Genomic DNA, 26,587 nt, shown 5'->3' with positions numbered 1-26,587 from the left:
CATGACCAGTCTCTGAGGAAAGTCATGGTTTCTCTCCGTGTGTTCTTTCAGCACCAGCTCTCTCACTGGGACGCAGGGGCTGCGGGCACCGGGCAGCTCTGCACTGCCCGCCCGTGCCTTCCCTTGCTAAAGCCTGTATCCCGCATTGCTGCTGCTTCCCTCTCCTGCTGGCAGCCCAGCTTGCAGGTACCAAGCAGGACCTGACTCAGGTACCAGCCTCTCGGAGAAGGTTTTTATAACCTGGCAAATACCTGAACGCTCAGCATCCCTTCTCCCCTCCCTGGCAGCCCTGCGCGCCTGCCCATCTCCCACATGGGAAACACGGCTGCAAGCACGGCTCTGCCCAGGCGCTGCTGAGCGCTCTCGAGCACAGCTCGGACTGGGCGCCATCCCCCCGAGCCGCCAGGAGAAGGATCCGCAGCAGCGCTCCCAGCCCCGAGCGGCGGTGCGGGACCGGCGGTGCGGGCGGCGGAGCGGGGCGGGCGCTCCTCCATGCCCCGCCCGGGCCCGCCCCGCCCGCCGGCCCCGCGGGAAGCGGCAGCGGGGACAGCCTCCGGCCGCGGGCTGGGGAGGAAACCGGGCTCGACCCCTTTCCCACTCGGAACCAGTCGGACCTCAGCCCCGCGGGCGGGGTGCGTGGCCGGGCCCGCCCCGCCATGGCGCGGCGGCCGATGGCGGTGCTGGCGCTGCTGCTGTGCCTGCTGCGGCCGGGCAGCGCCGCCCTCACGGGCACCCGGCTTCGGGATGGCGGAGGCCGGGAGCGAGGGGGAGCAGCGGCGGCTGCTCTGCGGGTAGGTGTCCCAGCCCGCGCTGGCCTCACCATCCGCACTGCCGGGCTGATGCGGGCTCTGCGGGGCTGGGGCGGGCTCTGCGGGGCTGGGGCAGGCCGGGGCGGGGGCAGGCAGAGCGCCCCTCCCGCAGGCCCGGACGCGGCCCCCCATGCCGCTCCCGGTGCCACGCCCACGGGTCACCGTCGGGCCGCTGGGGGAGGCCTCTGTGTCATTATGCTGTTCTTTGGGTTCGTGAAGTGATGGGGTTAACTCGTATCTGGAGACACTTTTGCATATCTCTCAACCACAAGATTTTTGTGCTGTCAAAGAAGGACATCAGATGAGTTTGACGCAACTTGTTCTGTTTTGTCTGTTTCATGTCAATTTTTTGCACCTAACAAATGCTTTTGTGGTATCTGTTGGAGTTGAAATTAGCGTAATGGCTTTCCTATTGCTAGGGATGCAGGATGAATTTGAGATTAACAGTTCTTGTTATCCAATTTCATGTTTACTGTTACTGACCTTTTTTTTTTCTGCTCTTACAGTTTTGTCCCTGCTGCCAACTCAATAATGCCCACAATTATTTTTTGTATTCCTTCAGGAAAGTGCCAAAAGAATTAGATTATTGAATTCATTATCAAAAGATAATACAACTGCTGTCTATGGAATAAATCAGTTTTCTCATCTGTTTCCTGAAGAGTTCAAAGGTACATTTTCTGGTTTTCTAGTACCTTTTCTGTCATTTTTTAATTCTTTCCCAGAACCTTGTGTTTTTCACACTTACAGATTCTTCCTGTGCTGATAGTCAGCTAATTTACAATGTCTGATACCAAACTGTAAGTACTTCTGGAGGACACAACAATCCTCTTTGTGTTCTGTAGTCTTGCAAGGTTGAATTACCCACAGCCTGAATACGTTCTAGTATTCAGGCAGTTCTGGTTTTCTTTCTTTCTTCTCGCTGCTCTTTAAAGCTTTCTTCAATTACAACAGAAGAAAGGAAGATGATACACAAAGTTCTTCCTTTTTGAAAAAGGAAGATACAGAAGGTTTTGCAGTAAGTTCATATTCCCTACCCCAGCACAAAGTTGACCACAGTCCAAACAAAGCTTGGAGGTCATTGGCTGCATAATGACAGCTGGAGCTTTCACGAGCAACATGACATACTTGCTTTTCTTTTTTCTGGAAAACTCTATAAAACTTCCCTTCTTGCTGTTCATGTCTGTTGTTACATTTTCTATTCATCAGAGGATTTAACATCTTGCTTTAATTTTAAATAACTAAACAACATTTTTTAGTGAAAACCCAGCAACTTTAAGGTGTTTCAGAATTCTTACTTTATTCTCCTCTTATTTTCATCTTGTACATGACTAAAACAAAGTATTTTTTAAGTTAGTAAAATGTTTTGGAAATTTTCAAGTAAAAATTTTTTTTATGGAGTGGTTATGGTTATTGTTCAACTTCAGACCCACATTCCCTACAGAGAGTATTTCTGTTCTTTCTGAAACTGTAGAAATACATTCATTCTGGAACATAATGATTGTTTTAAAATACATGAATTTTCTATGGATTTTAGAATGAAATACAATCTCATGGTTGCAACTGTAGATCCAAGTTACCTCTGAGTTCTAGTAAAGTAGTTGTTAGGGGGATTTTTTTTTTTTTGTTCATAGATTTAAATACGTTTATATTCTGTGTTTAGCTATTTACTTGAGAAGCATGCCTCACAAACTTCCCAGATACATAAAAGTGCCAAAGGGGAAGGAAAAGCCTCTGCCAAAGAAGTTTGACTGGAGGGACAAGAAAGTCATTGCAGAAGTGAGAAATCAGCAGACAGTAAGTCCTGGTGTTTTCCCTTCCTGGCTCTCAGCAGTGGGCTGTGGAGCACAGGGAAGGTTTTGCAGGGACCAGTTCTGCCTGGAGGCTCCTTGCAGCGCTGGCACAAGAGTGGCCAGCTGAACAGACACAAAGTCATGTAGCATTTTATGTAGAGAAGTATTGGCTTAAAAGAATGAGGTTTAGGAGTTGTGCCTTTAGAAACTGTAATATTCTTTTTGATCTAGTTAAGTGAATGTCCAAATATTTTGCATCATGTGTGTTTTGTATTTTTCTGAAGGAACCAAGTTCAGTACTTGGTCTCATCCCACCTGGAGAGGTGTAGATCCTTTCCTGTTGTTTTCCTCCCATGACTGAATCCTCTTGGTTGGTCAACACCCACATCCTTACCAGTGAATTCCTCAGAGGATGCTTTCATGATTGGAAAGTGACCAGACCCCACACAATTACAGTTTATCCCAGAGTGGTTATGGTTCCTGTTAAGAAACAAGCTGCTCAGTCCCCAGTGTCTCCTTTCCATGCTTCATGTAGGACATTGTGAAGAATAAATTCTGCTGTTTATTTTAAATGTCACTGTTCAAAGAGCCTGAAATTGCAGTATAGATTGTTATTGTCTAAGATTTTTTTCTATTATGCTTAATTTCACTTTACCATTTCTTAAACTCTAATCTGCTTGTACAAAATTCTAGAAAAACTTACTAATGTGGTTAAAAACTGATTTCACTTTTTTTTTGGAAAATAGATATCTCACAGTAAAAGCATCCTCAGACCTATCATCAGAACAAAAATTCATGAGGAAAGAGTCTTTAAAAAAACATCCATAATGCATTTCTAGCATTCAGAGAGCAATATAGGGGGGGAAACAGTTCAGCATTTTAAACTGATGATAACATTTCTTTTTAATTGCCTTAAAAGCAGAATTCAAGGATGATGTATTAAATGAAGAGCATTGGAAGACTCTTGCCTCTTTTTTTCATACCAGGCTTCGAAACCAAAGCTGACTTCTGCTTTCTCTGCCATTTCCCTTTTGTCTCTCTCAGTGTGGAGGCTGCTGGGCTTTCAGCGTGGTGGGTGGCATAGAGTCTGCCTATGCAATTAAAAGAAACACCCTGGAAGAGCTCAGTGTGCAGCAAGTTATTGACTGCTCATACAATAACTACGGCTGCGGCGGGGGATCCACCGTTAGTGCTTTGAGCTGGCTGAACCAGGTTTGAAACTCTTTGTAAATATCCCAAAAGGCTTCATCAGGTTCTCTATTAGCATTCCTATTTATTGGAAAAATACTGATGGGGAAGGTGAAATGTGCATGGAGTTTTTTTAGTCATATATGTATGTACATATATGCATACACATATGTGCTTGTGTATATGTATATATGCTTATTTATTTAGTTTGGAACCAGGTGAGAATTAGTTCAAGCAGAATTCAGATTTGATTGAAATTTTATGGTCTATATATGTTCTCATGAAGGTAACAAATCAGTCCACAGGGGCTGAAAACAATGTTCCTGAATTAATTTGCAGGCATACAGTACGAGTGTAGACAGAGCCACCTATGCATATGGCATTTTGTGGATTTAAAGCCCCAGCATCTGGGGAAAAGAAGGAATCCTGACATTTTCTGCTTTAAATTTCAGTAGTTTCCCTTGCAAACACTGTAAAATTATGTACAAGTGTATGTGGAAAACCTCAGAATAAAATGAACTGCATTTACCTTTGTTTCCCTTGAAGACCAGGACATTGAAAATGCATTCAAAGTTTCTACTTCAATTGTTGCTAAAATATTTCATTTCATTAAAAATTCAAAATGTGTGTTAATAACATGGGTACACAGAAACATTTTAATATCTTTAAAATAAAAATGCACTCTCAGATTGAATTACAAAAATATGAAAAGAGTTCTTTCTTTTTTTGAATTAAAAAAACCTCAGACTTTAAGAAAGCATAATTCTATCCCTATAGAGTAATATACCCATGGCTAATAACAGTCTAGATAACTTGTATAAGTTTGAATATCAAGAACAACAGAGGATACTCACCTTTTATTCCTCTGAAAGAACATTCCGTCTTGGCTGCAGAGGAACCACAAATGAGTTAGGCAGAAGAAGTCACTGTCATAAATATGCTGTACTCCAGAAGACATGAAAAGCATGAAAGGCTGATGCATATGTCATGTATTAGCATGAGAATTACATGCTAAGAACAGAATTGGACTTTACAGTATTTTATATAACTTTTTGGGATATTTTCCTTCTTTAACCATCCCAAGGAGAATATAATTTTGTATGTGGAAGTCATTTGAGGAGAATTAATAGCTCATGAATGAACATCTGTGTCTTGAAATTGACAGAATTGCTTATGAGGATAGTTTAAACCAGAGATGCCTTTTAAATTTAGTTTCTTATTTAAAGATTTCTGAATCCCTGCTGAAGCTCAGTGGACAAGGAAACTAGAGCTAGTAAATAGTTATTTCACAACGTGACATTCTTACTTCTAATCTTGCCCAGTACACACTGAATTTTGAGTGGGTTATGTGGTCATTCTCCATATGTTTTGAGGTGCATAGAAGAAAAGTCAAATACATTAATTTCTTGCTCCATTACCTTCTTGCAGACCAAAGTAAAACTCGTGAGAGATTCAGAGTACACTTTCAAAGCTCAGACAGGACTGTGCCATTATTTTGAGCGCTCAGATTTTGGAGTTTCAATAACAGGATTTGCTGCATATGACTTCAGGTAGCTTTTATTCATTCTTTTCTTTCACTGTCCTTTTCCTTCTGCGAACAGCAGTCATGGAGTTAGGTGGAGTGAACAGTGCATTGACCAGGCAAAGGATGTGAGGTTGATTGCATCAGTTCTGTAGCTGTGTGCTGGAGAAGGATTAATGCATAACATCTTTGAGAGTTAAGGCTTGCCACAATGAATCCGCTCAACACTGCCATCATTAAGCCTGTTCAAATGAGAAGGCTTGAAGTTGGGTCTTTTAAATTGGCTATAAACTGGAACATAGTCAGTTACAGTTTTTAATATATGAACATTACGCTGCTTTTGTCAGAAACAGTAAATCCTACCAATAGTAAGTGGAATTTATTGAAAAAAATAGGAAGCATTCAACTACTTCAGTATTTGTGCATTTACATATCTACCCACATCCTCTCCAGCCCATGACTTTAGAAAGTGTTGCCAGATGAACTCTGTAAAAACTTCAGCTTTTTAGGTTTCTGTGTGAATAAACTTCATTTCTGTTTTTTATCAGTACAGTACAACTACTGAATAAAAGCAAGAAGTATTATTCTGACTAGGAATTGTGTTACTTCTAGCTATAAGTAACCAAAACCAGTCATGTCTTTGCCAGTCTGTATTTGCCAAATTCAGCTAATGAACATATTTTTAGTGATGAAAATTTCCTGCTCCAGATAAATAAAACTCTGTGAGCGTGCTAATGATAAATGTCTGATAGTGGAAATGTCCTGTGTTTTGATATGTTTGAGATGCATACTTTAGTGTATTATTAGGTAAAGAGGTACTTCTGTAGGTTTAAAAAACAATGGGAAATTCTAATACAGACTAATGGTTTGTTCAAAGCTTGTTTTGATTGAGAAGAGTGATGTACAAAAAGTATGAAGTGCTCTCCACTGCCACTGGCTTGACCTAGAAACCTTCTGCTATTTAATAGTGTTATGTGTTTGGATCTACACCCATCCCATAGTTTGTGTGTCCTGTATTTGTATCACTGTGTTGTAGTATATGAAATATATAATTACTGGTGTGTGATATGTAGAACTTGGAGGAAAGAGTTTAATTATTTGACTTTTCAACTGTTCTTAACAAGTAGATTACAATCACTCTAATCACTTTAGTGATTAGCTAACTTAAGTAACTTGGTATTTTTACTCACTTCTTTTGCAGTGGTCAAGAGGAGGAGATGATGAGGGTGCTTGTCAGCTGGGGCCCTTTGGCAGTGACAGTCGATGCCATTAGCTGGCAGGATTATCTCGGTGGAATCATACAATATCACTGCTCCAGTGGAAGAGCAAACCATGCTGTTCTTATCACTGGTTTTGACAGAACAGGTGCGTTTCCACCAGCTGAACTTCAGCACAGTAGGTTTCTTTGACTTGCAACTTGTCTTTTGTGGGATAAGTGATTAAAATCCAGAAGTCGGTTTTCTGTTGGAAGCTCTTGGGTTTGATGTCACTTCAGTCCTGGAAGTTCTGTGAAGATCACATCATCTTCACATCAGCCAGAAGAAAAACTCTTTTTGTCATTTCTTTTTCAGTTCTGTAGGACTTCATCCTTGTAAAGCCAAGACCATGGCTGTATGTGTCTTTATGCTAGAAGAGCCCATATCGAGTCTTCCCATACCAGAATATTAGCTCTGTTATCTATATGAACAGCAGTAGGTTTCACTGGCCTGTATCATCCGTCCATCAGAAGCTGGTTGAGATTCTGAAATGCTAATTAACTCTGTGGCGTGTTAGGAGGCTAAAACTTTCCAACTCTCATGTTGTCTCTTGTTCATGAAATGTCTCTTCCAGGTAGCATTCCTTACTGGATTGTACAGAACTCTTGGGGGCCGACGTGGGGAATAGATGGCTACGTTCGTGTTAAGATGGGCGGCAATGTCTGTGGTAAGTCTGGTAAAAAGTAAGTGCTAAAGGCCATGGTCTGGGATATATTTTCCAATAGCTATAAAAATTAATTATCACTTTAATATAATATATATAATAAAAATATAATGGGATCCTCAGAGAGGCAGTACAATCATTGCTATGCTTTAAAAGAGGTTAAATGAGTCCAGATGGAAAAATAAATGAAGTGGTTGCTAGTTCAACCAAGGCATGTAGTTGAATGATTGAAAAGGACCATGTAAAGGCAAAGCTGTATAAAACAAAACAAATAGTCAAAGTACTCTTGTCCCTTACCATGCAGAGGTAATGGCACTGTAAAATATCCAGTAATGTGTGATCCTTGTAGGTGAGTGCCATCGCTGTAGTCCCTGTAGGTAAAACAGCTGCTGTCCTTGTCTGGTGGGTGCCAGTATCTCTGGGCTCAGTTTAACAAACAAATATGAAAAACTGATCTACCTGGGAATTGTGTACCCTGCTTGTGGCTTTTCTTGTAGGACAGAGATATATCCTTTCAGTGCTAGTTCGATCTCCTGCCTCATTGTTGTTTGCATGAATTTTTTCTTTGTATTTGAGGGATTCCTGTAGCATTAAATACCCAGTTTCTTCTAGACATGGAGGTAAGGCAAGTCAAGCTCTGGTTTATCATCAGATTGCTGAGCCAAATTGATGGGGTGGTTCCACTAGATAAGAAGTGTTGTGTATCTGCGGTAATTTTATGTGTTAGAGTAACCCATTGTCTTTCCCTTCCATGTGTGTTTCACAGCAGCTCTCAATCATTGCAGGAGGTGTTGGATTACCTAAATCTTCTGCACATAAAGAATAGACAATATTCAGTTTGCCTGCACTTAGTAAAGATCAGAGCAATGTATCCAATCATAGCTTTCTCATGTTACTGAATCTTTGTTCTTACTGTTGTTGTATAAATAGTTTGGAAAGAGAAATTTAGAAGTAGTGATACAGCAAATCAATTGTAGACATGGCAGGGAGAACAGATGTGTTATTTGCAAAAAGCAGGATCTTTCACATTTTCTGTAGTGTACCACACAAGAACAATCCAGCAAAGACAGTAGTTCCTCCTTTTCCCACAGAGATGTTGTCTTCTGATTTAGAGGTGCTCTGAAACCACCAGGATATAAAATTTTGAACATAAAAGCAGAGGAAGGAGGAGATTAGGTTTCAGTTATACACAGTGCCAGGAGAGGAAGAAAAAAAGGGTTGCAGATGATTCCCTGGATTCTTACTGTCCTGGCTTGGAGGGGAGAGGGCATTATATGAACATGAATTTTGGGAAGTGTCCACCTCAGTATTTATTAAAACCAAATTTTATGTCATTTCTAGGTATAGCAGATACAGTCTCAGCAGTATTTGTTTGACATTCCTGTGAGCCTCTACAACTGGTCAAAGACCACAAGTATCATGAGGACAGACACTGTATATGAAGGTGGAATTCAAAAAACCATTTTCAAATATAAGAAATGGCTGTAAGGGCAATTCCTGCAATTCCTAGCTGAAGTTTTTAAAAATGTTTTTATTTTGAATTTGTGTTGAATGCCAAATTTCTCATGGATTAAGAAGACTGATTTGCAGAGTGCACAAAGAGAAGCTACAAAGATGGACTGAAGCCTCAAATGGAAGCTTTATCCAGGTGTTGAATACTACTCCATAGAAAAATCTTAAAAGGAAAGAAATTATGACAAATAAGAAGGAATTTGAATCAAAAAATCAATACTATAAGAGTATATTTGAAATCATTTGAGTATAAGAAGAATCATGAGTAACAGTTTAGAAAGTCAGCAATTACAGAATATATCCAATAGAGTGAGTGTTAAATTTCCCTTATTACTTGAATTCAGACCTGCAACTTGCTGGTAATAAAAACGTGTTCCAGCTTTGCTGAGCTGTGAAACTGCAGCTGTGGGCAAATGTAACTAGAACTCACAATGAAACATGTAATTCTAAAATGCTCTGAATTTTTGACTTCAAATGCTTTACCTGTATCTTTTAAGAAGGCCTACCATGAAAAGTATTAAAGAAATTCTGTAATTTTTTGCACTCAATTATTGTACCATGTTTTTAGATTACTTTTTTATAACTTTTATGACAAGTGCAACAAATGTTTATAATTGTATATTGTTAAGTGATGCTGGTTTATTCCTTCTAATTGTTAATATTTTAAATGAAAGAAGACCAAGTGTGATGTTTCTTTACTTCAGGTTTTGCTACTTACTGAATTTACTTGGCTGAAAACTTCAGTTTTAAAAAATGTGAAGTCTTCTATACTCTTGAGTGTTGTGTAGTCTGGCCTTCCCTGAGTGGCTTACAAACAAAGATAGCACTCTTTCATAACTGGAAAACAAAGTCTGTAATGGGCACAGATAGCAGTAATGTAGTCACAGCGATATGAAACACAGATGTGCCTCCAGTGTTTTTGAGGTGCTACTGACAGTACTGAAGTACTGTGGTAGAGAGAACTTAGCAGAAATTCCAGCCTACAGTGTTTGTGTCTTTCCAAAGGGAGCACTTAAAAAACCAAAAGTCCATTTTATAAGATGGCAGTGCTTTATCAGTATTCTATAGCCAAAGTTGCCTTTTATTGTATACCACTTTGAATAAAAATCACTTTAAATGCCTGTCATACTCTTGTTTGAACTTTATAGTTTGTTTTAAAAGGAGACTTAACAAAAGATGAGCTTTAATACTGCTTTATTTGGAATGCAAAGTAAGTACTTATATGCTATTTTTAACAGTATTTCTGTGTAAGGAATTTACATTCACATGTAGAGATAGCAACATGATTCTTGATGTATTATAAGTTCAGAATGGTTTGGTGTCTGTAGATTCAGGACTTACTTTTTGAATGTAGCTTTTGAAACTTGTAACCCAAAATTCCTTTTGAAATTGCACTAGAGCTCAGAAACTAATATTCTTCTGAAGGTGATGAGATTGATTATCCTTAACTAGTCATATCCTAGTTATCCTTAACTAGTCATAAATTAGTAGCAGCCATTAGGCAAACAAGCAAATACAAAAATATGTACAAATAAGTCATGATCATAGTAACTGTGTGTAATTTTCTCCCTTTCTCTAGGCGCAGGCTTTAAGAAGCCAGCCAGGGGTAAAATTTGCCCTTGGTTGAATTGGGGGTATCATTTTACTCTTAATATAGGCTAACTCAATACAGATTTATTTTCTCTACAAGCAATTAACTTCTTCCACAGGACAATTGTACTATTCACAAAACTGTCATACATAAATACATATTTACACACCCACAATCTTGGTGGGAATGGCTGGGAGCACCACTGAAGGTGAAAGTAAGGAGGTTGTTTACAGCAACATCCTAGAAAGGCAGGTTAGTCAGAGTCATCACTGCTGAAGTAGGAGCTGTCACAGTATTCTGCTGTGTAAAGGAATTTATGAATGCTTGGGTTCATCTTTGGTATCCAGTGTCTTGGCACTAGAAATGTTGAAAGATTGAACAAATCCACAAACACCTTGTATCTGTCACTGAAAAAGACAATTGGAACAATATTTCCATCAGCATAGAAGGCCATAATTTCTATATCCTCAGTAATCATTCCTTCTCATGCAAATAACAAGATTCCTTGCACCAACGCTCCAGAATATTGCAGAGCAAGAATCCAGTCCTGACTTCCTAGGGCATAGAAGATTAGGCTTAATAGGGATCTATAGCAACATCTTCTGAAAATGCAGAGTCCATAGAGTGTGATCTCTAGCAGAATTTATCTAGGAACAATAATGTTAACCTGGCATTAAGGTGGAGTGGGAGAGCTTTCTAAGAAGGACCATGGGCATTCAATCCTCAACATCAGTCTAACATCTGCTTTCTGCTCTGCCCTCTGTTCCATTGGTTGTGATAGGAGTTGCTCACAGCTCTACATTGTGGTTCACAGCTCTTTGAGAGCAAACCTCAAAGAAGATCCTCGTTTAAGGAGGTTGTGCAATTAGAGGTCATGCTAGGGAATAAAGAAACTCTGTCACACAGTAGCTGGGGCTCACTTCCAGCCTGTATCACCTCCTTAACTTGGGCTAGCTGGCACACCAGCTGAACAATGCAGGGTTCATATTATTGCTATCACTGTAACGCTCTGACTGAGAATTACAGATGGCATGAGTGATCAAAAGGGACTTTTTTGCCTTAGAAGGCTTGGAATTTATATGTCACTGATAAATAAATGTACAACAACCAAGGGGAGATGTGCTGGAGTCCCAGAAGAGAGTCAGCAGCCCTCTGGCCTCCAGTCAGCCATCTGAATTATGTCTCCTAGCATTAGAGTGTTTATGAGCTGCATTGTTGCAGGTGCAGGGGAAGCACGTTATTTGTACCTCACTGTGGAACGCAAGTAGTGATAGCCTGATGAGCCTCCAGTGCCAGCCTTGCCACCAATCATTCTGTGCACCAAGCAGACGTGGTTATCTAAATGATACAACAGGAGAAAATAGCACATGTTCAGTATTCAAATAAAATACAGAGTCACATTTATTGAAGGTCATTCAGAGATCTTTACAGGGATACAGAACTCTTAGGTGTTCAGCAATGCAGGAGTTAATTCTGCCATTCTTAAGTCAATTATATAAAATTATTGTTAATTCAGAATGAACACACTAACTATTACACATTACTATGCTCTGTGAATACAGAATTACACATTCACTTATGTATAGATATGGAAGGAGGCAGAAGGAATGTTTGCATATAAAGACATGATGTTGTGACTTTTTGGGATACATTGAAAAATAGATACTTGTCCCTAGATAAGATAGTACACTTAAAGCAGGTCAGAGAAGTGATAGCTATACCTATGTACCTAATGATCACAGAAGCATCTCTTTATCTTCCCTCTTGGCTGAAGTACAAACATTAAGAGTCATTCCTAATGCATGAACTCCAAAGCTCAATTCTAAGACTAGGTATAACTCAGAGACAGAACAATTTATTTGCATCTACAAGAGGGAGTGTCACAGTCAAAAAAGTCAGACTTACATCTCCATTTAGTCATGAGCACATCGAGATCCATAAGGGAGGTAAGAAGCTGAAATGGAACCTGGAAACGAGGCTCCTCCCTTGGAAAATGAAAGAGAGGACAGTGAGACCTCTCAGCATAAGCTTTATTTTTCAAAGTTGCATTTCACCAGTGCTTAGTGACTTAAAACTTGCTTTTCCTAAATTGGTACTGGAATATCACCAGATATTTTAACAAAAGCTGCTGCTGTGTACGTCTTCATCTGTCCCTTTATTTTTGAACTTGGAAATGGACTCCAGATCTTTTTAGGACAGGTAGAACAAGGCATTTACTAGTTACAATCTGAGGAGCAGCACCTGGTCAAGCTGCCCAGAGGGGATGTGCAACCTCCCATCCTTGAAGATATTCAGAACTCATCAGGACATGGCCCTGAGCAGCCTGGTCTGACCTTTGAGCTGCTTCTGACTAATCAGGGTTCCTGTGGAGGGCTGAAATAGATTCCTTCCCACAGCCCATTCCAGCCTAACTAAGCCTGTGCTGCTGTTCTTAACCTTCCCCTGTCCTCCTGCCAGTCACCATCAAAGACACAACATCACCTGTAGAAGTAGATCATCAAGGCCCCCTTCAGTGCTTTGTAGGACAGTCTCCTCTCCCCTGCAAAATACAAGTGTCCTCAGTTGGCTGCTCATTCTCCTGCAACTTCAATGCTACAACAAGCATTTATAAATAACGTGTAAAACATACAAAGTACATATTCACATATGGTAATAAAATCTACCTTTACTGAGCAGATGTTCATGGCGTTTTTCATCAAACAATGAAAGTAATATGTCTCTCTGCTTTTGAAATTCAGACAGTAAGTCATCTTTTTCTTCTGATTCTGCTTTGGCCTTTGGTATTTAAAACAAAGACAAGCTTTAGAATTCAACAGGGAAAATTAAGCACTTGAATGACTCATTTTGCAATTTTTATTTAAATAAATACTCTAAAGTTTGAATCTTAGATGTAAGAACTGTATTTTCAAATAAGATACATGAGTCACTGTCCTTTGAAAAGTGCAATTACCAAGAAATGTACAATTAAATAGATTCCAACACAACCCAGATAAATGAATATTCAAACAAACTGGCAATTTATTGCACTTCTTGGTCTAGAGGCTTTAAAAAGTTAATTGTAATTTGTTTGAAGTCTGATTTATTTGTTTTCAAGGCAAAAAAGTTACATCTCTACAGAGCAGGGGCCAAGAAAATTGTAAATAAAAAGTTTAGATAAGTTAGAAAGACATAAACAGATATTCTCAGGAAGTTGATAAATTTTTTTTTCATTAAAAATGAAAATATTAAAAAATGTTATTTAAAGCTGCAGGTCTTGAAATCATCAGGGATTTTCTGATGCTTATTTGCCATTGCAATACAAATGATCACATAGCAGCAAATTGCCATATACTGTTAAACAGAAATGGGCTCTTAATGGGACATTCCATATCCACAGCTCAGGAGCCCAAACTTCATATTCACTTTATATTGTAGATGCAAGTACTAATTAATGGTGAAGTTGTAGTTTCAGTAAAATCAAATTCAGCCCTTCCATTGATACTAATCCATCCCTTTTGCAATCCTGATCATCCATGTACCTCATGCTTTAAATCATCTTAGACATCAAATTAAAAAAATATTCCTATTTCCTGAAGAATTTGCATTTTTTTCTGCTTCTTGCAGAAAAAGACTGATGAGGATTAAGTGAAGTGAGTGAGAAACTTTGAATAAGCCAAAAGTTAAATTTATGTCACAATACCATTTTGCCAGATGTCTTTGCCTATTGTTAGTTCAAGAGTAAACTATATACCTGTATCAAGGCAAATTCCTCTTCTAGGCCTTTTAAAACATTCTCTTCAAATTGTCCCCAGAAATCAAATTCTTCTGAGTCAAGTCCCGGAGTTCTTTCCAGCCATGCCTTTAATAATAATAGCAGTAGTGGTAGTAATGATAATATATTCAAACAATAGCAATGCAACTGCATTATCCTGGAATTACAAGTTATAGCAACATAAATTCTACTGCTACAATTCTGCTTTAGCAATAAGCACTTCTACAGTATCCTGCAGAAGTGCTTAGTGCTAAATTCAGCATGTCCATGTGGATGATTTACACCTGCCATACCATAATGGTGCCATACCAGCCCCCTCAGGTTCCAGGTTGCCTGGACAATGTTGGAAGACAGAAGCTGTCTCATATTCATCTTTAAAGCAAACTACAGAAAAACAAACCTTATTCCACATGTATATAAGAGAAGAGTAATGATAAGTCTCAGAAGGAAGACAGAGCCATCTATTGTTTTTAACCTCTCTAACAGCCATCACTAACAGTGGGACTATTTTTAAAATTTTCCTCCCAAAAGGGCTTATAGTCACAAAAAGCAATGCAAGTGAAACAGTGCATCTACATTCTTATCCCACACTTCCACAATGCTATTTACCAGTTTAACAGCCAGAATTTTCAGATGAAAGCAAGATGCTGTGAAAAACCAGTTGGTTTACTAACAATTAACTCTCTTTCATGCCCAATTTGTCAAGAATCCAAAACACGATTGACAGAGAATTTGCCAACATGCTTGTTTCTCTTAAGGTAGGAGAATTTGTCTCTGACACTAATGAAGGACATTCTTGGGAGATGGGGAAAATGAGGCAAGGTCCAAGACAGACATTGTTACCTCCACAAGTTGCAGTAGTGTTGGTTCTTGCTCTGATTGAAGCAGCAGTTCATGATCCTGTCCCTTGAAGTTATCACGGTAATGCCTTCTGTTATAAGGCACTCTCAGGCTTTGGGGAACTCCAATCTTGTTCTCCAGCAAGCGAAACTGCAGGCTCTGAAACCCTGAGGCTGGGCTTAGGTAGTACCTTTGGGAAAAGAAGAAAAGATACAAAAATACAGGGTGTTATTTTACAATGGTGGATTTTTCTTGTTCTCTAAAAATCCCCCATATTTCACATCTGAAGAATATCAAATAGCTATCTGAGGACTTTTTTATATGACTGCACTTAGGAAAAGGAAAAAAAAAACAAGCAATTTTAATGCAAATACAGTGCAATTATGATCTCATTTTCTAGTTCTGTATTGTTTGTGCATACACAGGTAGTGCAAACGTAAACCGTGTGAATTTGTGCTTTAAAAGGGCAGCTTTGTGCATGTGATGTACAGGAGGCAATGTCAGTGAATAGAATTTCCTTTCCAAATAGACTAAGCAGCTGCACCCCAAAAAGCTATTACAAAAATTGTCACAGCAACAACATGCCATTTTAAATAGTCTTGATACACAATATAATTCCTATATATTATTATGTATAATAGTCCATACATGCAATATATATATATGCAATATTGTATATTGCCTTATTCTATAGAGTAGAATAATGCTCAAAAGAACTCCAGTGGAGTTTTTTTTTGAAGGATTCATTAATGGGAATCTTAAGAGTTAAGTCATCTGACCATGCTGAAAAACAATTACTTATATAAGCAACCTGAAATCCCACATTGCTAGATAATTGTAATGCATTTTGAATTGTGAGTACAAGCTTTGACAGTGACACATCATTGATTTAGTCTTATGCTTACTTATCAAATGAGCGTGTGGCTGAAAAGCTGAAGAAGGTATAGATCAAAATGGATGATTAGCCCATGGATTTCCCCTGCTGTAGGGTAATGCTCAATTCAAACAAGTGAAGAAAATTCATAGTTTCCTGCTCTTTTCAATAGGGGACATTAAAAGATAGAAGGGAAAGGCTGCCAAAATACAAAAGCGAATGGGATGCTGGATGGTACTGAGGTCACAAGGCAGGCAGATATGCACAAGTGACACAAGCAGGAGAAGAATAGGGAAGGGAGACTATGGATGAAGCTGTAACATGTGGCAGTGTGGTGACCGGGCCTAGATGTAGAGAGGGAAGAGAACGAAATGTGAGAGGTGAGATAAGCCAAAGGATCCAGAGAAAGCCTGAGCAGAAGGCAGAAGAGGTACAACCACCCAGCCCAGCAATGCACTGAGCTGCTACTGGGCAGCAGAAGTTATTGGGGAAAAGGACAAGGGGCAGCAATGCTTCCTTCAGCCTCCAGCACTGCAGACCCAAGGCAGCACCATGCAAACCAAGACAGCTGAAATACCTGTTTGATAATCTAGGGAGAGTGCATGTCTCTCCCCCAAGCTCTTCTATGATTTGCCATGGAGCAAGTCTTCAATCTGCAGTGCAAAGTTTCAACTAAATTGCTATCAGAACCGTGAGCTATTTCTCTTGTTTCTGCTGTTTTAACTTTTGACCCTGAAACCAGTCAGCAGCACCCTACACAAAAGAGTCAACAATTCACTTGTACTTCTTTCCAGAACATGCTGGACTCACAGTCAGGGTCAATTTCATAACTGACCCTTGCACTTTAATGTCATGTTTGCCTCTCCAAGGTGAGCTCTCAGCCTACTGACAGACACCAGCACACATGCAAAATTCACAATCCGTTCTAAGGGTGGGAATTACCAGCTCCTGGATTGCTGTGGAGGAATAGTAAGTCTTTACCTGAAATCAAAGAAGTCTAATGCAGTCATAGTTTCCAAAACTGAGAACTGTTCCACAAGTAATTTCAGAATCAGTGAAATTCTGTTCATTCGAGTAATAACCTTCAGCATGTTCCTCTCATCTCTTACCTGTAAAAAAAAAAATAAAGATCATAGCCAGAATGGTGTTTGGTCTAGATCCTACATAGCTGTTTCATGTCTTTTCACTGTTGTACATCACTGTAGTTCCCAAGTCCTTCCCATATGAAATACATAGAGGCAGAATCTCATATGGAGCAGAGCATTCTGGTTTTAACTTAAAACTGAAACTAAGTTTCAAAGATTGAAATCTATTTTTTTCTGACTGATGCTACATTATAGGTAGGCCTATCATAGAGGGTTTTCTTTATTTTTCTTTTCTATGCTTTTGACTAAAATAGAAGTCAAAGAAATTAAATTATAAAAATAAATTATAATTTCCAATATCTGCAATATTGGAAATTATAATTATTATATTATTTATAATATATAATATATAATTATATATAATGTAATTATATATATTATAATATATATATTATATAATATATAATAATGTAATAGAATATATAATTATTATATTATTGTAATAATTTATTTTTATAATAATATTGTAACTTAATATTCTATATATGAAAATTATATACTTTCTGTTATAATTACTTCTAGAATAATTTCTATTTTTGCTCCATTCTGCAAGCCATAAGGCAGTTAAAGAAATTACTTTGAACTTGAGAAGCTAAATAATCTGAAAGCTACATCAGGAGAGCACATCTAAAACATGTTCATCAGAAATGTGCATTAGCAAGCAGAGAAGAAGAGAAAAGACTCCATCTGGTGGGAAATAGATAATATTAAATGGAAAGCACAGAAGTTCTTTTTTTCACTAAATTAAACACTCTGCCTGCAGAGTAGTCTGCTAAAATTCTGTTCAGTTTCAACGGGATTTAACTTCTCTCTGAAATCTGGGCATGCAACCAGGAAATATCAAACTACAAAAAATGGCAGATGATATTTATTTCCCTAATTGCTTGGCTGTGTATTTGACCTTAACATTGACATTTCAATTTCTGATCACAAGTAAGGCTTCATTTTTCAAAAAAAAAAATTCTTCTTAAGAACTGGTTATGGTAAGTTACAATTTGATAAAATATTAAACTAAAACACCAATGAAATTAGGAATATAGTGGACAACAGAGAACATTTTCATTGGACCTTGAAAAGAAAGTTCCTTCTTTCAATCTGGTCTAGTTTCAAATCTTCTGCTAAGACATGCTAAAGACATACTCAATGTATTTCTCAAACTGCATGCTGTCAGATTTTTCTGTGGATGTAGTATCAATTCAAGAGTTTTCCTTTCTTACCTACTGTTATAATGTCTGCTTAGCTTTGGACAAATGTGAAGAGTTGCTTATGTTTGTAATTTTCAGAAATTCTTGCACAGTATTACGCTGCTTTGGATTACTGCTTCTCTGTTGGATTTACTATTACACAATCACAAAAATGAGTTCTCCTCACAGCAGATATTGCATGGAAGGAGACAGTAGGTAAACTTCATAAACTGAACAAAGGCAGAAATTACTTTTCAACCTAAAAATACCTGTAAGCCTTCTGCTTTTTGGTTTTGCCTCTGAGCCTGCCTTTTCTCCAGTAGATATTTCCAACTTAAGTTTCTACAGTTACCCAGCACTAGCAAGAGAGTATGAGAGTGTTTTGGCCAATGAAATTGGCCCTGGAAGGTGATCTACACAAAAGGCATACTTCAGGAGGAAGTAAAATTTTGCTGATCAAAAATCTGTACTATCAGGATATAAGAGCCACTCAGCCAAATTTCATTTGGTCTTTTGATGCTGTTTCTAAAAGGAGCATATGCTGCTTTAGTAAACCCAAGTATATCAGACAGAGGCAGAAAGCAAGAGAAAATCAGGGCTGAATTTTCCCAAAATTCATATTTGTTTTAACTTACATGACCATTTTGAAAGATCACTCGCACAGAGTCCATTTCCCACAAAATCTGTTTAAACCAAAGTTCATATGCTACAACAAGAAAGACAGTGTTAGCATCAACTCCAAGGTTACTTTTTCTTCTTATCACCAAGGAAAAAAAGTTTTTACATGTTGATTTGAAATTAGTAGCCTACATTGACACAGCCAGTGCAAAAGAAGATACACATAAATTTATTACTTGTTACAGTATTCTGTCCTTTACCTGAAGCATTAGGCAAAATAAATCTAGAGTCGAGAATACTGAACAAAGTTTTTTAAAATATGTTTTACACATCAGACATTTCATCTGCAGATTGCTCATTACAAAAAGAGGAAAGAGAAAATCCAGATCTGATACTTCAATAGAATCTAACTCAACACCTGCTTACAAACTACATGTTTTCTGTCAGTAACAGAAAATATCATCATGCCAGGATCTGAAAAAAAGGAAGATGTGAGCATTAGGGAGTACCTAACTGGTGTGCTGATTTCTAGACAGCTTCTAGATGGCTAAAACTGGAATTTCAGAGAAGGCACAAGGCAACACCCAAAATTTGCCTACAATAACTTGCATAGCAGCCTGTTGCTTGGATGACCCCAAGGTTTTCACCATCTTAATTTCTGTAAAAACAGAACCATCCATATCTTGGTTTACCAAATCCAAAGGTTATACTTATGGCTTCACAAGCAAAGAGTTGATTACTGCCTTAGAATTTGTATATGAATACATGCACATATAAAAACAGATAAAACACAGACATATTGCTGTGCCAGTGTCTGAAATGAAAAGAAAAAGGTTCATTGCATGTGTCAGCACCAATTAATTCTCTGTGACAAAAATATTGGCTAAGTAAACCACCACTGCACCCCTCCACTTACCTTGATGTGTCACAATGAAAAGATGCTCATCATGGATTTTTTTCCCTTTCTTCTCACTCTCAAGTTCTTGAGCATTCAATATTTTGTTCAGCTTAAAAATAAAGGTAAAAATAAAGGTAAGAACTGTTCTGTAAAGCTCTGCTATCAGTAATGGTAGTGTTACTGCATACAGCTAATTTTTAAGAACAATATTTTTAAAAATACATATAGAGACCTCACGCTCTAGGTTGTATGAGAAATTTGACTAAATTGTCTCAGGTATGACTTTTACTTTTTAGTTAGAAAAAATCTTGCCTGAAATGGAACATTTAGGTACCTCAAGTAATAAAGTTTTGACAATAATTTAAAGGGTAATTTTAATTACATAAATATATGTATGCATAGTTTAAAAAATAGAGAAAACAAAATATCCAGCATGTTTTCCAGATTTTAGATCTATACTGTCCTGTCCCATGAAAACAGAGTTCCTATAGTAAAATTCTTAGTAATCATGCAACAACATCTGCATAAGAGTACTGAGTTGAGGCAGTAATAATTACTTAAGTTCAGACATTATTATATGTTTTTCTTAGTCAAATTTACAATCTAATCATAGCTGTTTTCAAATTAATCTTTGCAAAATTCTAAAGAGTATGTCAACAAATCAAAGTTAACATACTCTTACTTTAGTTCAAAAGAAGAGTAATTCCCTTCAGTTCACGCTGTCTAAAAAATAAAAACCCAAAAGAACTTCTGGATTCTTTTACTATCTATGGTACTTTATTTGTACTTATTTCTTAATTACTTCTAGCTTTTGCAGAAAAGGATTTTTTTTTTGGGGGGGGGGTTCTTTTGTGTTCCCCCCTAGTCATCATCCTACCCCCTAGATTTACCCTACCCCTGAAATAGATTTTTCCAGCCAAGTGTTCTGGATGTTCAAGGACATTGCGCAGATCCTGCTGACGTGCAGAAATTGCTGACCAAAGAAAACTTTTAGTGGTGTGTCACTTTACAGTTTGCCAACATGGATAATTCCCTACCAACCCCCACAAAATATCTGTATTCCTTGCAGTTTGAGAGCCCACCTTGAGGTCCAGGTGAGATGGGCACCTGTGCCTGCTACACCTGGAGATGTGTCTCAGTCAGTGACTGACTGCTGGGAGCAGTGTCAGTCACAGGTGCTGCCTCAAGAGCAGCCAGCACAGCATACATGAAGTCATTTAACTTACTTGTAGGTATTCTCCATAGATAAGCCCACCTTTGCTGGCTTTATTTATGCCTTCTTGAGATTTGTCGTTATTTTCATCCTCCAAAGATAGCTTGCTAAAATTAAATCTAAGAAGAAAATGAAGTAAATATGTAAGTTGCTTCATTAAAGAATTATGAATATACCTGCCTTTTTACTAACATCTACAATTCAGTCAATGCTTTATTTTGATAAACAGAACCAGTAAAGCAGGCTCTTGATAAAAACTCAAGTTCCTTGTCACAGTAACAGCTGGTAACATCACATAAAATAACAAGTGCTCAGACAAGTCCTTGTATGATCTCTACTTATTTAGCAACAGCTAAATGATAGCTACAGCTACAGCTGTCTATTTGCTGATAATAAGTAATTCCTCTCTGAGATTTCATATTTTGCACTAACACCTTATCATTTGAATGGAATTTATAGAGTAAAACAGAAAGAGGAAGGACTCACAGGTAATTCTTCCCCGCAAAGGGGCACTGGCTCATGGTTTCAGGATCCAAACTCGCTGAGCGGCACACGGGGGAAAACACCCTGATAGTGTTCCCAAACCTGCTGCAGTTCCCTTTTATGTAGCCTTATCTCACTGCCAAGGCCAACCCCCAGATTCCCCTCCTTAGCCCTCAGCCCATCCCCACTATTCAATGATGGCAGAAACCATCACAGCACAAAGGTCAGGAAGTTCATGTGTTGTTGGCTCTCCAGGACTGTGTTTTTCCCTGCCAGATATAAAATGAATGGATGACATGCTTGTTTTGTCCAATGGCACAAGCTTTTTGTGCTTTTTACTGCAAGGTTTCCACCAGTTGCTTCTTTGGATGCATTTGTATGGTGCAGTGTGTAAGGTGTAAATCAATGAGAGGTCTGTGTGTGATAAAAAGGCAATATTTAATAAAACCACGAACGGTTAGAGTAGATTTTTAACCTGCAGCCTTTTGTAGCCATTAAGGATACCATTAAGTTTAAAAAATCAGACACAGGGAAAAAGAAAAGAGGGGTGGGGGCGGAAGTGAAAAAACCTGAATGACAGACTAAATAGCACTTATTCAAAGAGATTTCAAGTAATATATACAATTTTTAAAAAATGTACTCAGATTAAGTGAAGTACTAAAAACATAATGAACCGCTCATGCTGGTTTTCCAAGTATTTAATTCAGAATTATTTCTTAATTTTATCTCCTTGCACAAAAATTTCAGTCTCATTTATTGACAAATGTTACTCAATTCTATCTGGTCATCAGCTTAACACACAATGAAGTAACATGTAACTAGCATACACTTCTTTTCTGCCTGCCAGCCCTTTCTGAAAAAAAAGTTAATGCTCAGTTTCACTGCAAACAAAACTACAGGACCTCTGTGACCCTGGATCATTTGCTCTCTGCAAGACTTACTCTGCTTAGTGGTGTCTGTGGTGGTTTTGGCTGTTCCAGTCCCTTAAGAATAGTTTTCTCATTAAAAAAAGGCAGATGTAGGATGTGGGTGATGGGATAGATACCCCGTTCAGCCAGATGTCATTTCTCAGGCTTTACACAAATCAGCTTAAATTAAAGTTGAGCCACAAGAAATGTAGGACTTCACTGAAGCAACTACCAAGCAAAGTCAAGGAGTTCTTCCTTCCTGATATAAAACATGACAGAAGAAAATAATCCTCTCCTTACACACACCTACATGTGCTCAGCAAATGCAGACAACTAGAGATGGAAATGAGGACATCACAAACCAAATGCTGAAAGCAACTTTTCACATATTTGCACTCAAACAGCTTGATTTACAAATGTGGAAATCTTGCACATCCATATATCTCAAAAGAAAAAGAAGGCTTGTCTTGTCATTCCTGTATATCTTCACCTGAAACATCCAGACTAAGCACGCATAATGAAATCAAACTCTTATCTTTTCTCATGGCACAAAGAAAGAAAGAATGCGAAACTAGTAAAAATAAGGACAGCTGGAAAATATTGAACTTTTAACCTCACAAAATATGTTAATGTATGTTTTCTTGTGCAGTTTTATTTTCTTCTGTGAAATACAGAGAATTATAAACTTCCGGTGCAATGATCTCTGACAGGCAACCTTTACATTGCCTACCCAGCAGGCAAAGGACTTTGAAGTAGCAGAGCCCTTTTACACTCTCTACTTAACAAAACATTAACTCCCTATTTGGGAAATAATAGTACCATTAATTCACTCAGGGTTAGCAAACTCACTTAAAATCTAGCTGGGGATATTGTCTAAGCAACAACTATACAAACACCCCTTCCAATTCAGCAACAGCCAGCCTTCAGTCAATCAAGTAAATCAGCCAGACAAGAGCAATTTAGAAAGTTTTTTCCAGTGTTTCCAACATGCCAAATTCCTTGTTTAAGGACCTCATAGCTGAGGTTCCAAAGCTGTAAACTGATCAATTCCTAAAGAACTGGGTAATATTATGGATAACATTTGCATCCATTCATTTAAGAAAATTTAATCTCACACTAGCTGAATTCAGCTCTCTAACCATTGCAACTACAATAGATCTAAAACTCTCCAAGATCAGTGAAAAAAGATATCTTGATGAAGACTTGAAAATCCCTGAAAAAAAACCACAGACAATGGTTTTCAGACAATGGTTGAAGCCCTCTCGATAAGGCTTCAAAGTATGTAACTAACTTGGTAGTAAAATAATTTAAGTGGCTTGTATGACCTGATTATGAAACTGTCTGTTGGCAGTGTAGATGACAGCACAGCCTGCAAGAGCCCTCAGGTTTGGATCAGCTCAGAGCCTTGAACTCTGGCATGGCTGCAGACACCCTTAGAAATAAATGTGCTTCTGCCATGCTGCTCAAATTTGAGGCTCACTGTAGGGACCTGATTTTTATTGGAGTGTCCTTTATATCCTGACAGATATTTATAGCCACTTGGTCATCTCTCCTACTAGCATAATCATAAACAAGTCTTGATGAAAAAAGCTCTTCAATGTGAATGTATCCAAAAGCAAAACATAACTTTAATTTTAAATTATGGTATTGCTTTTTTCTCAAAATGTACCTTCACTTCCCTTTTTCATGTTGAACACTCAAAATCAGAAAGAAGCAGATCTAGCCACATGCATAACTTGCTGTTCATGCTGCAGATGACTGAGCAAGGCTGTGAAAACCAAGAGTGTGTGTCCCCTTGGGTTTTATTTTGTTATTTGTTAATTTACTTCTAACGTGAAAGTCAGATAAAAAACCTTCTTTTCATCACAGGGGACTCTTATCTTCAGCAGACAGTGAGAATGTTCTGTTTTGTGACTGGGCTGAATACAAGACAAACAGTTACATACAACAGAAAAAAAAAAAAAAAAAAAAACCCAAAAAACCCTATAAACAAAACAAACAAACAAACAAAAAAAAAACCCACAGCTTCCCAAAACTGCTCTTTGTGGCCTTCAAATGCACTGCCACAGTCTTCATGACCAAACCTGGGAACAGTTAAGCACCCCTCTTAATTCACCCTGGCCCCTTTCCATTTACCTGCCCTTCCCAGGGGGATGTGGGGTGGCTGGACTGGCTGCAGTAGGGCTGCAGAGCAGGGACAAACTGAATTTACTTGGACTGAGAGCAGTGATTCACACGGGCAAAAAGGGAGCCTCTCTCCAGCCTGGCCAAGGGAGGTCCCATGTAAGGCAGAGGTGGCCTGCAGCATGATTTATGTATACAGCCAGAGCCAGGAGTCGGCATGTTCTCACTGTGGGGCTCTCCGTCTAAAACACTATGGTCTGATGAGGACAGGTAAATAAGACTGTCCTTCTACACACTGTCATGAATCCAAAAAAAGAATGAATTGGAAGTGACCTGTTCACCCAAGCCAAATCTCAAGTTTTCCTACATGAAATCACTTAAGGAGAAGAAAAAGTACACACACAAGTGGTTTGGACAGTGTCACCCATTCTACTGCTCAAACTCTCATCCTGATTACAAAATCCTCACAAATCAATTTGTTTGTCTAGAGTTTGCTAACTTGAAGAAAGAGCTCAGAGAGCTTCTGACTGCAAACAAATGACGCTTGAAGCTTCCCAGCACTCTGGTCCAACAGTTGCAGACTAGGAGCTACCCAGCACACATGGCTTCTACCGATGAAACAATGCCTGCAGTCAGTCAAAGATCCAAGTAGGTCATGCCATGCTGAAAAGTTTCAAAGAGAAAGTAAAAGATTGGGAAGAGCTATTAGAACAAAAGAAACAAACGTTAAAAAACAAAACAAAACACCATCAGCAAAAAACCAAAACAAAACAAAAAACCAACCCCAGCAAACTAAAAAGCAAGCTTATAAGCAAGCTTACAGTGCAATTATTTCCCCAGAATATTCATGTAATTTTCCAATTTTGATAGCTCCTGACTTCCTAAGATTTCTGTGTTCTTGCATTTAATAACCTTTTTGCAGATTCTGTGACTCCACAACCTGCAGCAATGAATTCCATAACTGAAGTACACATGTGAAGGAGTATTTCCATGTGCAAGTTTCAAATTTCCTGACAAATAATCAAGTAATTTTAATTTTTGTTTGGTACTTATTCCTGGCTAATGAGAAATAGGTGCACTATACCTTTGTAGTCCCAGGCACCCTGTTCTGCATTTGTGCAGATTCTGCTGTGACCTTTGTGAGAAAAAGTACTCAGAAGGAAAATATCTTTTCTACATACAGATGTTGCATTGTTAATTTCATAAAACTATAGTGATGAAATAATTTTGATAACAAACATACAACTATAATAGTGAAATGCAGTGCAGCAACTGCTGTTCTGGTTGACAAAGTGCAATTCAAATTGTAGAGGTGAAGCCCCCAGTGTCCCAAGCCAGAAGCTCCCTGTGCTGGCTACTCTGCTAGCACTGAACAAAAACCACTTCCTCACCCAATAATAACAACAGTAAGAGATATGTGAATAAGGACACATGAAAGGAAGGTGAAGAGCAGAAGATAAACTTGGAACCAAAATGTGACCTCTGTGTGTTTTGTGATTTTCCAAACTGGACTTACTATCTAACTAGCACTTGAAATTAACAGTTGGTTTTAAGAAAACTAAAATTTGGTGACTCCGGGCTAAAACAAACAAGCTTAAAGTTGATGCAATATTAATAATCCAATCAGACATTTGTACCTGGGGGAGGAACAGAGATCAAGGTCTTGCAAACTACAAACAAAGAGAGGAGATAGTGCTGGAAAGATTATTTTTTTCTTTCTAAATACCGCATTTGTTCAAATTCTTAAACACAAAGAACTGTGTCATCACTTCCCAGAATACTTTTAACTTCCATTTATGTTTCACATATCCCAGTGCAACCTTTCCCCCACCATCTCTCATTTGTGGCTCAGCAGAATGCAGCAGCATTTCTTTCACATGCTGATAATTTTTGACTAATAATTTTTATCCAAGTATGGAGAAAATGTTCTTTCACTTATATTGCCCAAACTCTCTGCTTTCATCAATGTAAATGGATCAGTGCCAGCCAGAACTGTAAACTTAGGAGAAACCCATATCTTGCACATATTCCGCAGTGTTGTCCCAAGGCAAACCTATCCCCTACTAATGCCTTGCAGCCACACATTGCAGGGTGCAGTACTTTAGTATATAAAGTATACAATCCTTTGGGCTGTTTTTCCCCTCCTGAACAACCCAGTCCTGGTTACCTGTGAGGTCCAGTGAAGCACAAACCTGGAGCCATAAGCTACTCCCTTGC

At 38.5% G+C, this 26,587-nt stretch overlaps 2 protein-coding genes across 3 annotated transcripts; one reads left to right on the top strand and one right to left on the bottom strand.

The window, feature by feature from the left end:
* Nucleotides 1–298: 298 nt before the first annotated feature.
* Nucleotides 299–10,490, top strand: CTSO (cathepsin O). The gene is made up of 8 exons (XM_026792974.2): nt 299–791; nt 1,372–1,477; nt 2,470–2,603; nt 3,644–3,811; nt 5,216–5,337; nt 6,511–6,674; nt 7,140–7,232; nt 8,571–10,490. Exons 1-8 carry the CDS (start codon nt 657–659, stop codon nt 8,603–8,605), a joined length of 957 nt encoding a protein of 318 aa, XP_026648775.1. The 5' UTR covers nt 299–656; the 3' UTR covers nt 8,606–10,490.
* TDO2 (tryptophan 2,3-dioxygenase) lies at nt 9,919–26,587 on the bottom strand. 2 transcript variants are annotated; one of them, XM_074541176.1, is made up of 12 exons: nt 26,538–26,587; nt 20,869–20,974; nt 19,661–19,751; nt 18,762–18,832; nt 16,779–16,906; nt 14,927–15,113; nt 14,063–14,170; nt 12,996–13,107; nt 12,814–12,871; nt 12,238–12,317; nt 11,580–11,670; nt 9,919–10,739 (listed from the first exon to the last, which is right to left on the bottom strand). In XM_074541176.1, the coding sequence occupies exons 1-12, from the start codon at nt 26,570–26,572 to the stop codon at nt 10,586–10,588; spliced, it is 1,221 nt and encodes a 406-aa protein (XP_074397277.1). In that variant the 5' UTR covers nt 26,573–26,587; the 3' UTR covers nt 9,919–10,585. The 2 variants fall into 2 exon arrangements, with proteins under 2 accessions (XP_074397277.1, XP_074397276.1); XM_074541175.1 differs by lacking the exon at nt 26,538–26,587 and adding an exon at nt 21,342–21,494.

The sequence above is a fragment of the Zonotrichia albicollis genome, chromosome 5 (genome assembly GCF_047830755.1).
Source record: "Zonotrichia albicollis isolate bZonAlb1 chromosome 5, bZonAlb1.hap1, whole genome shotgun sequence".
Lineage (NCBI taxonomy): Eukaryota > Metazoa > Chordata > Aves > Passeriformes > Passerellidae > Zonotrichia > Zonotrichia albicollis.
The sequence above is the reverse complement of the archived record's forward strand: the minus strand, read 5'-3'. Positions and strand labels throughout refer to the sequence as shown.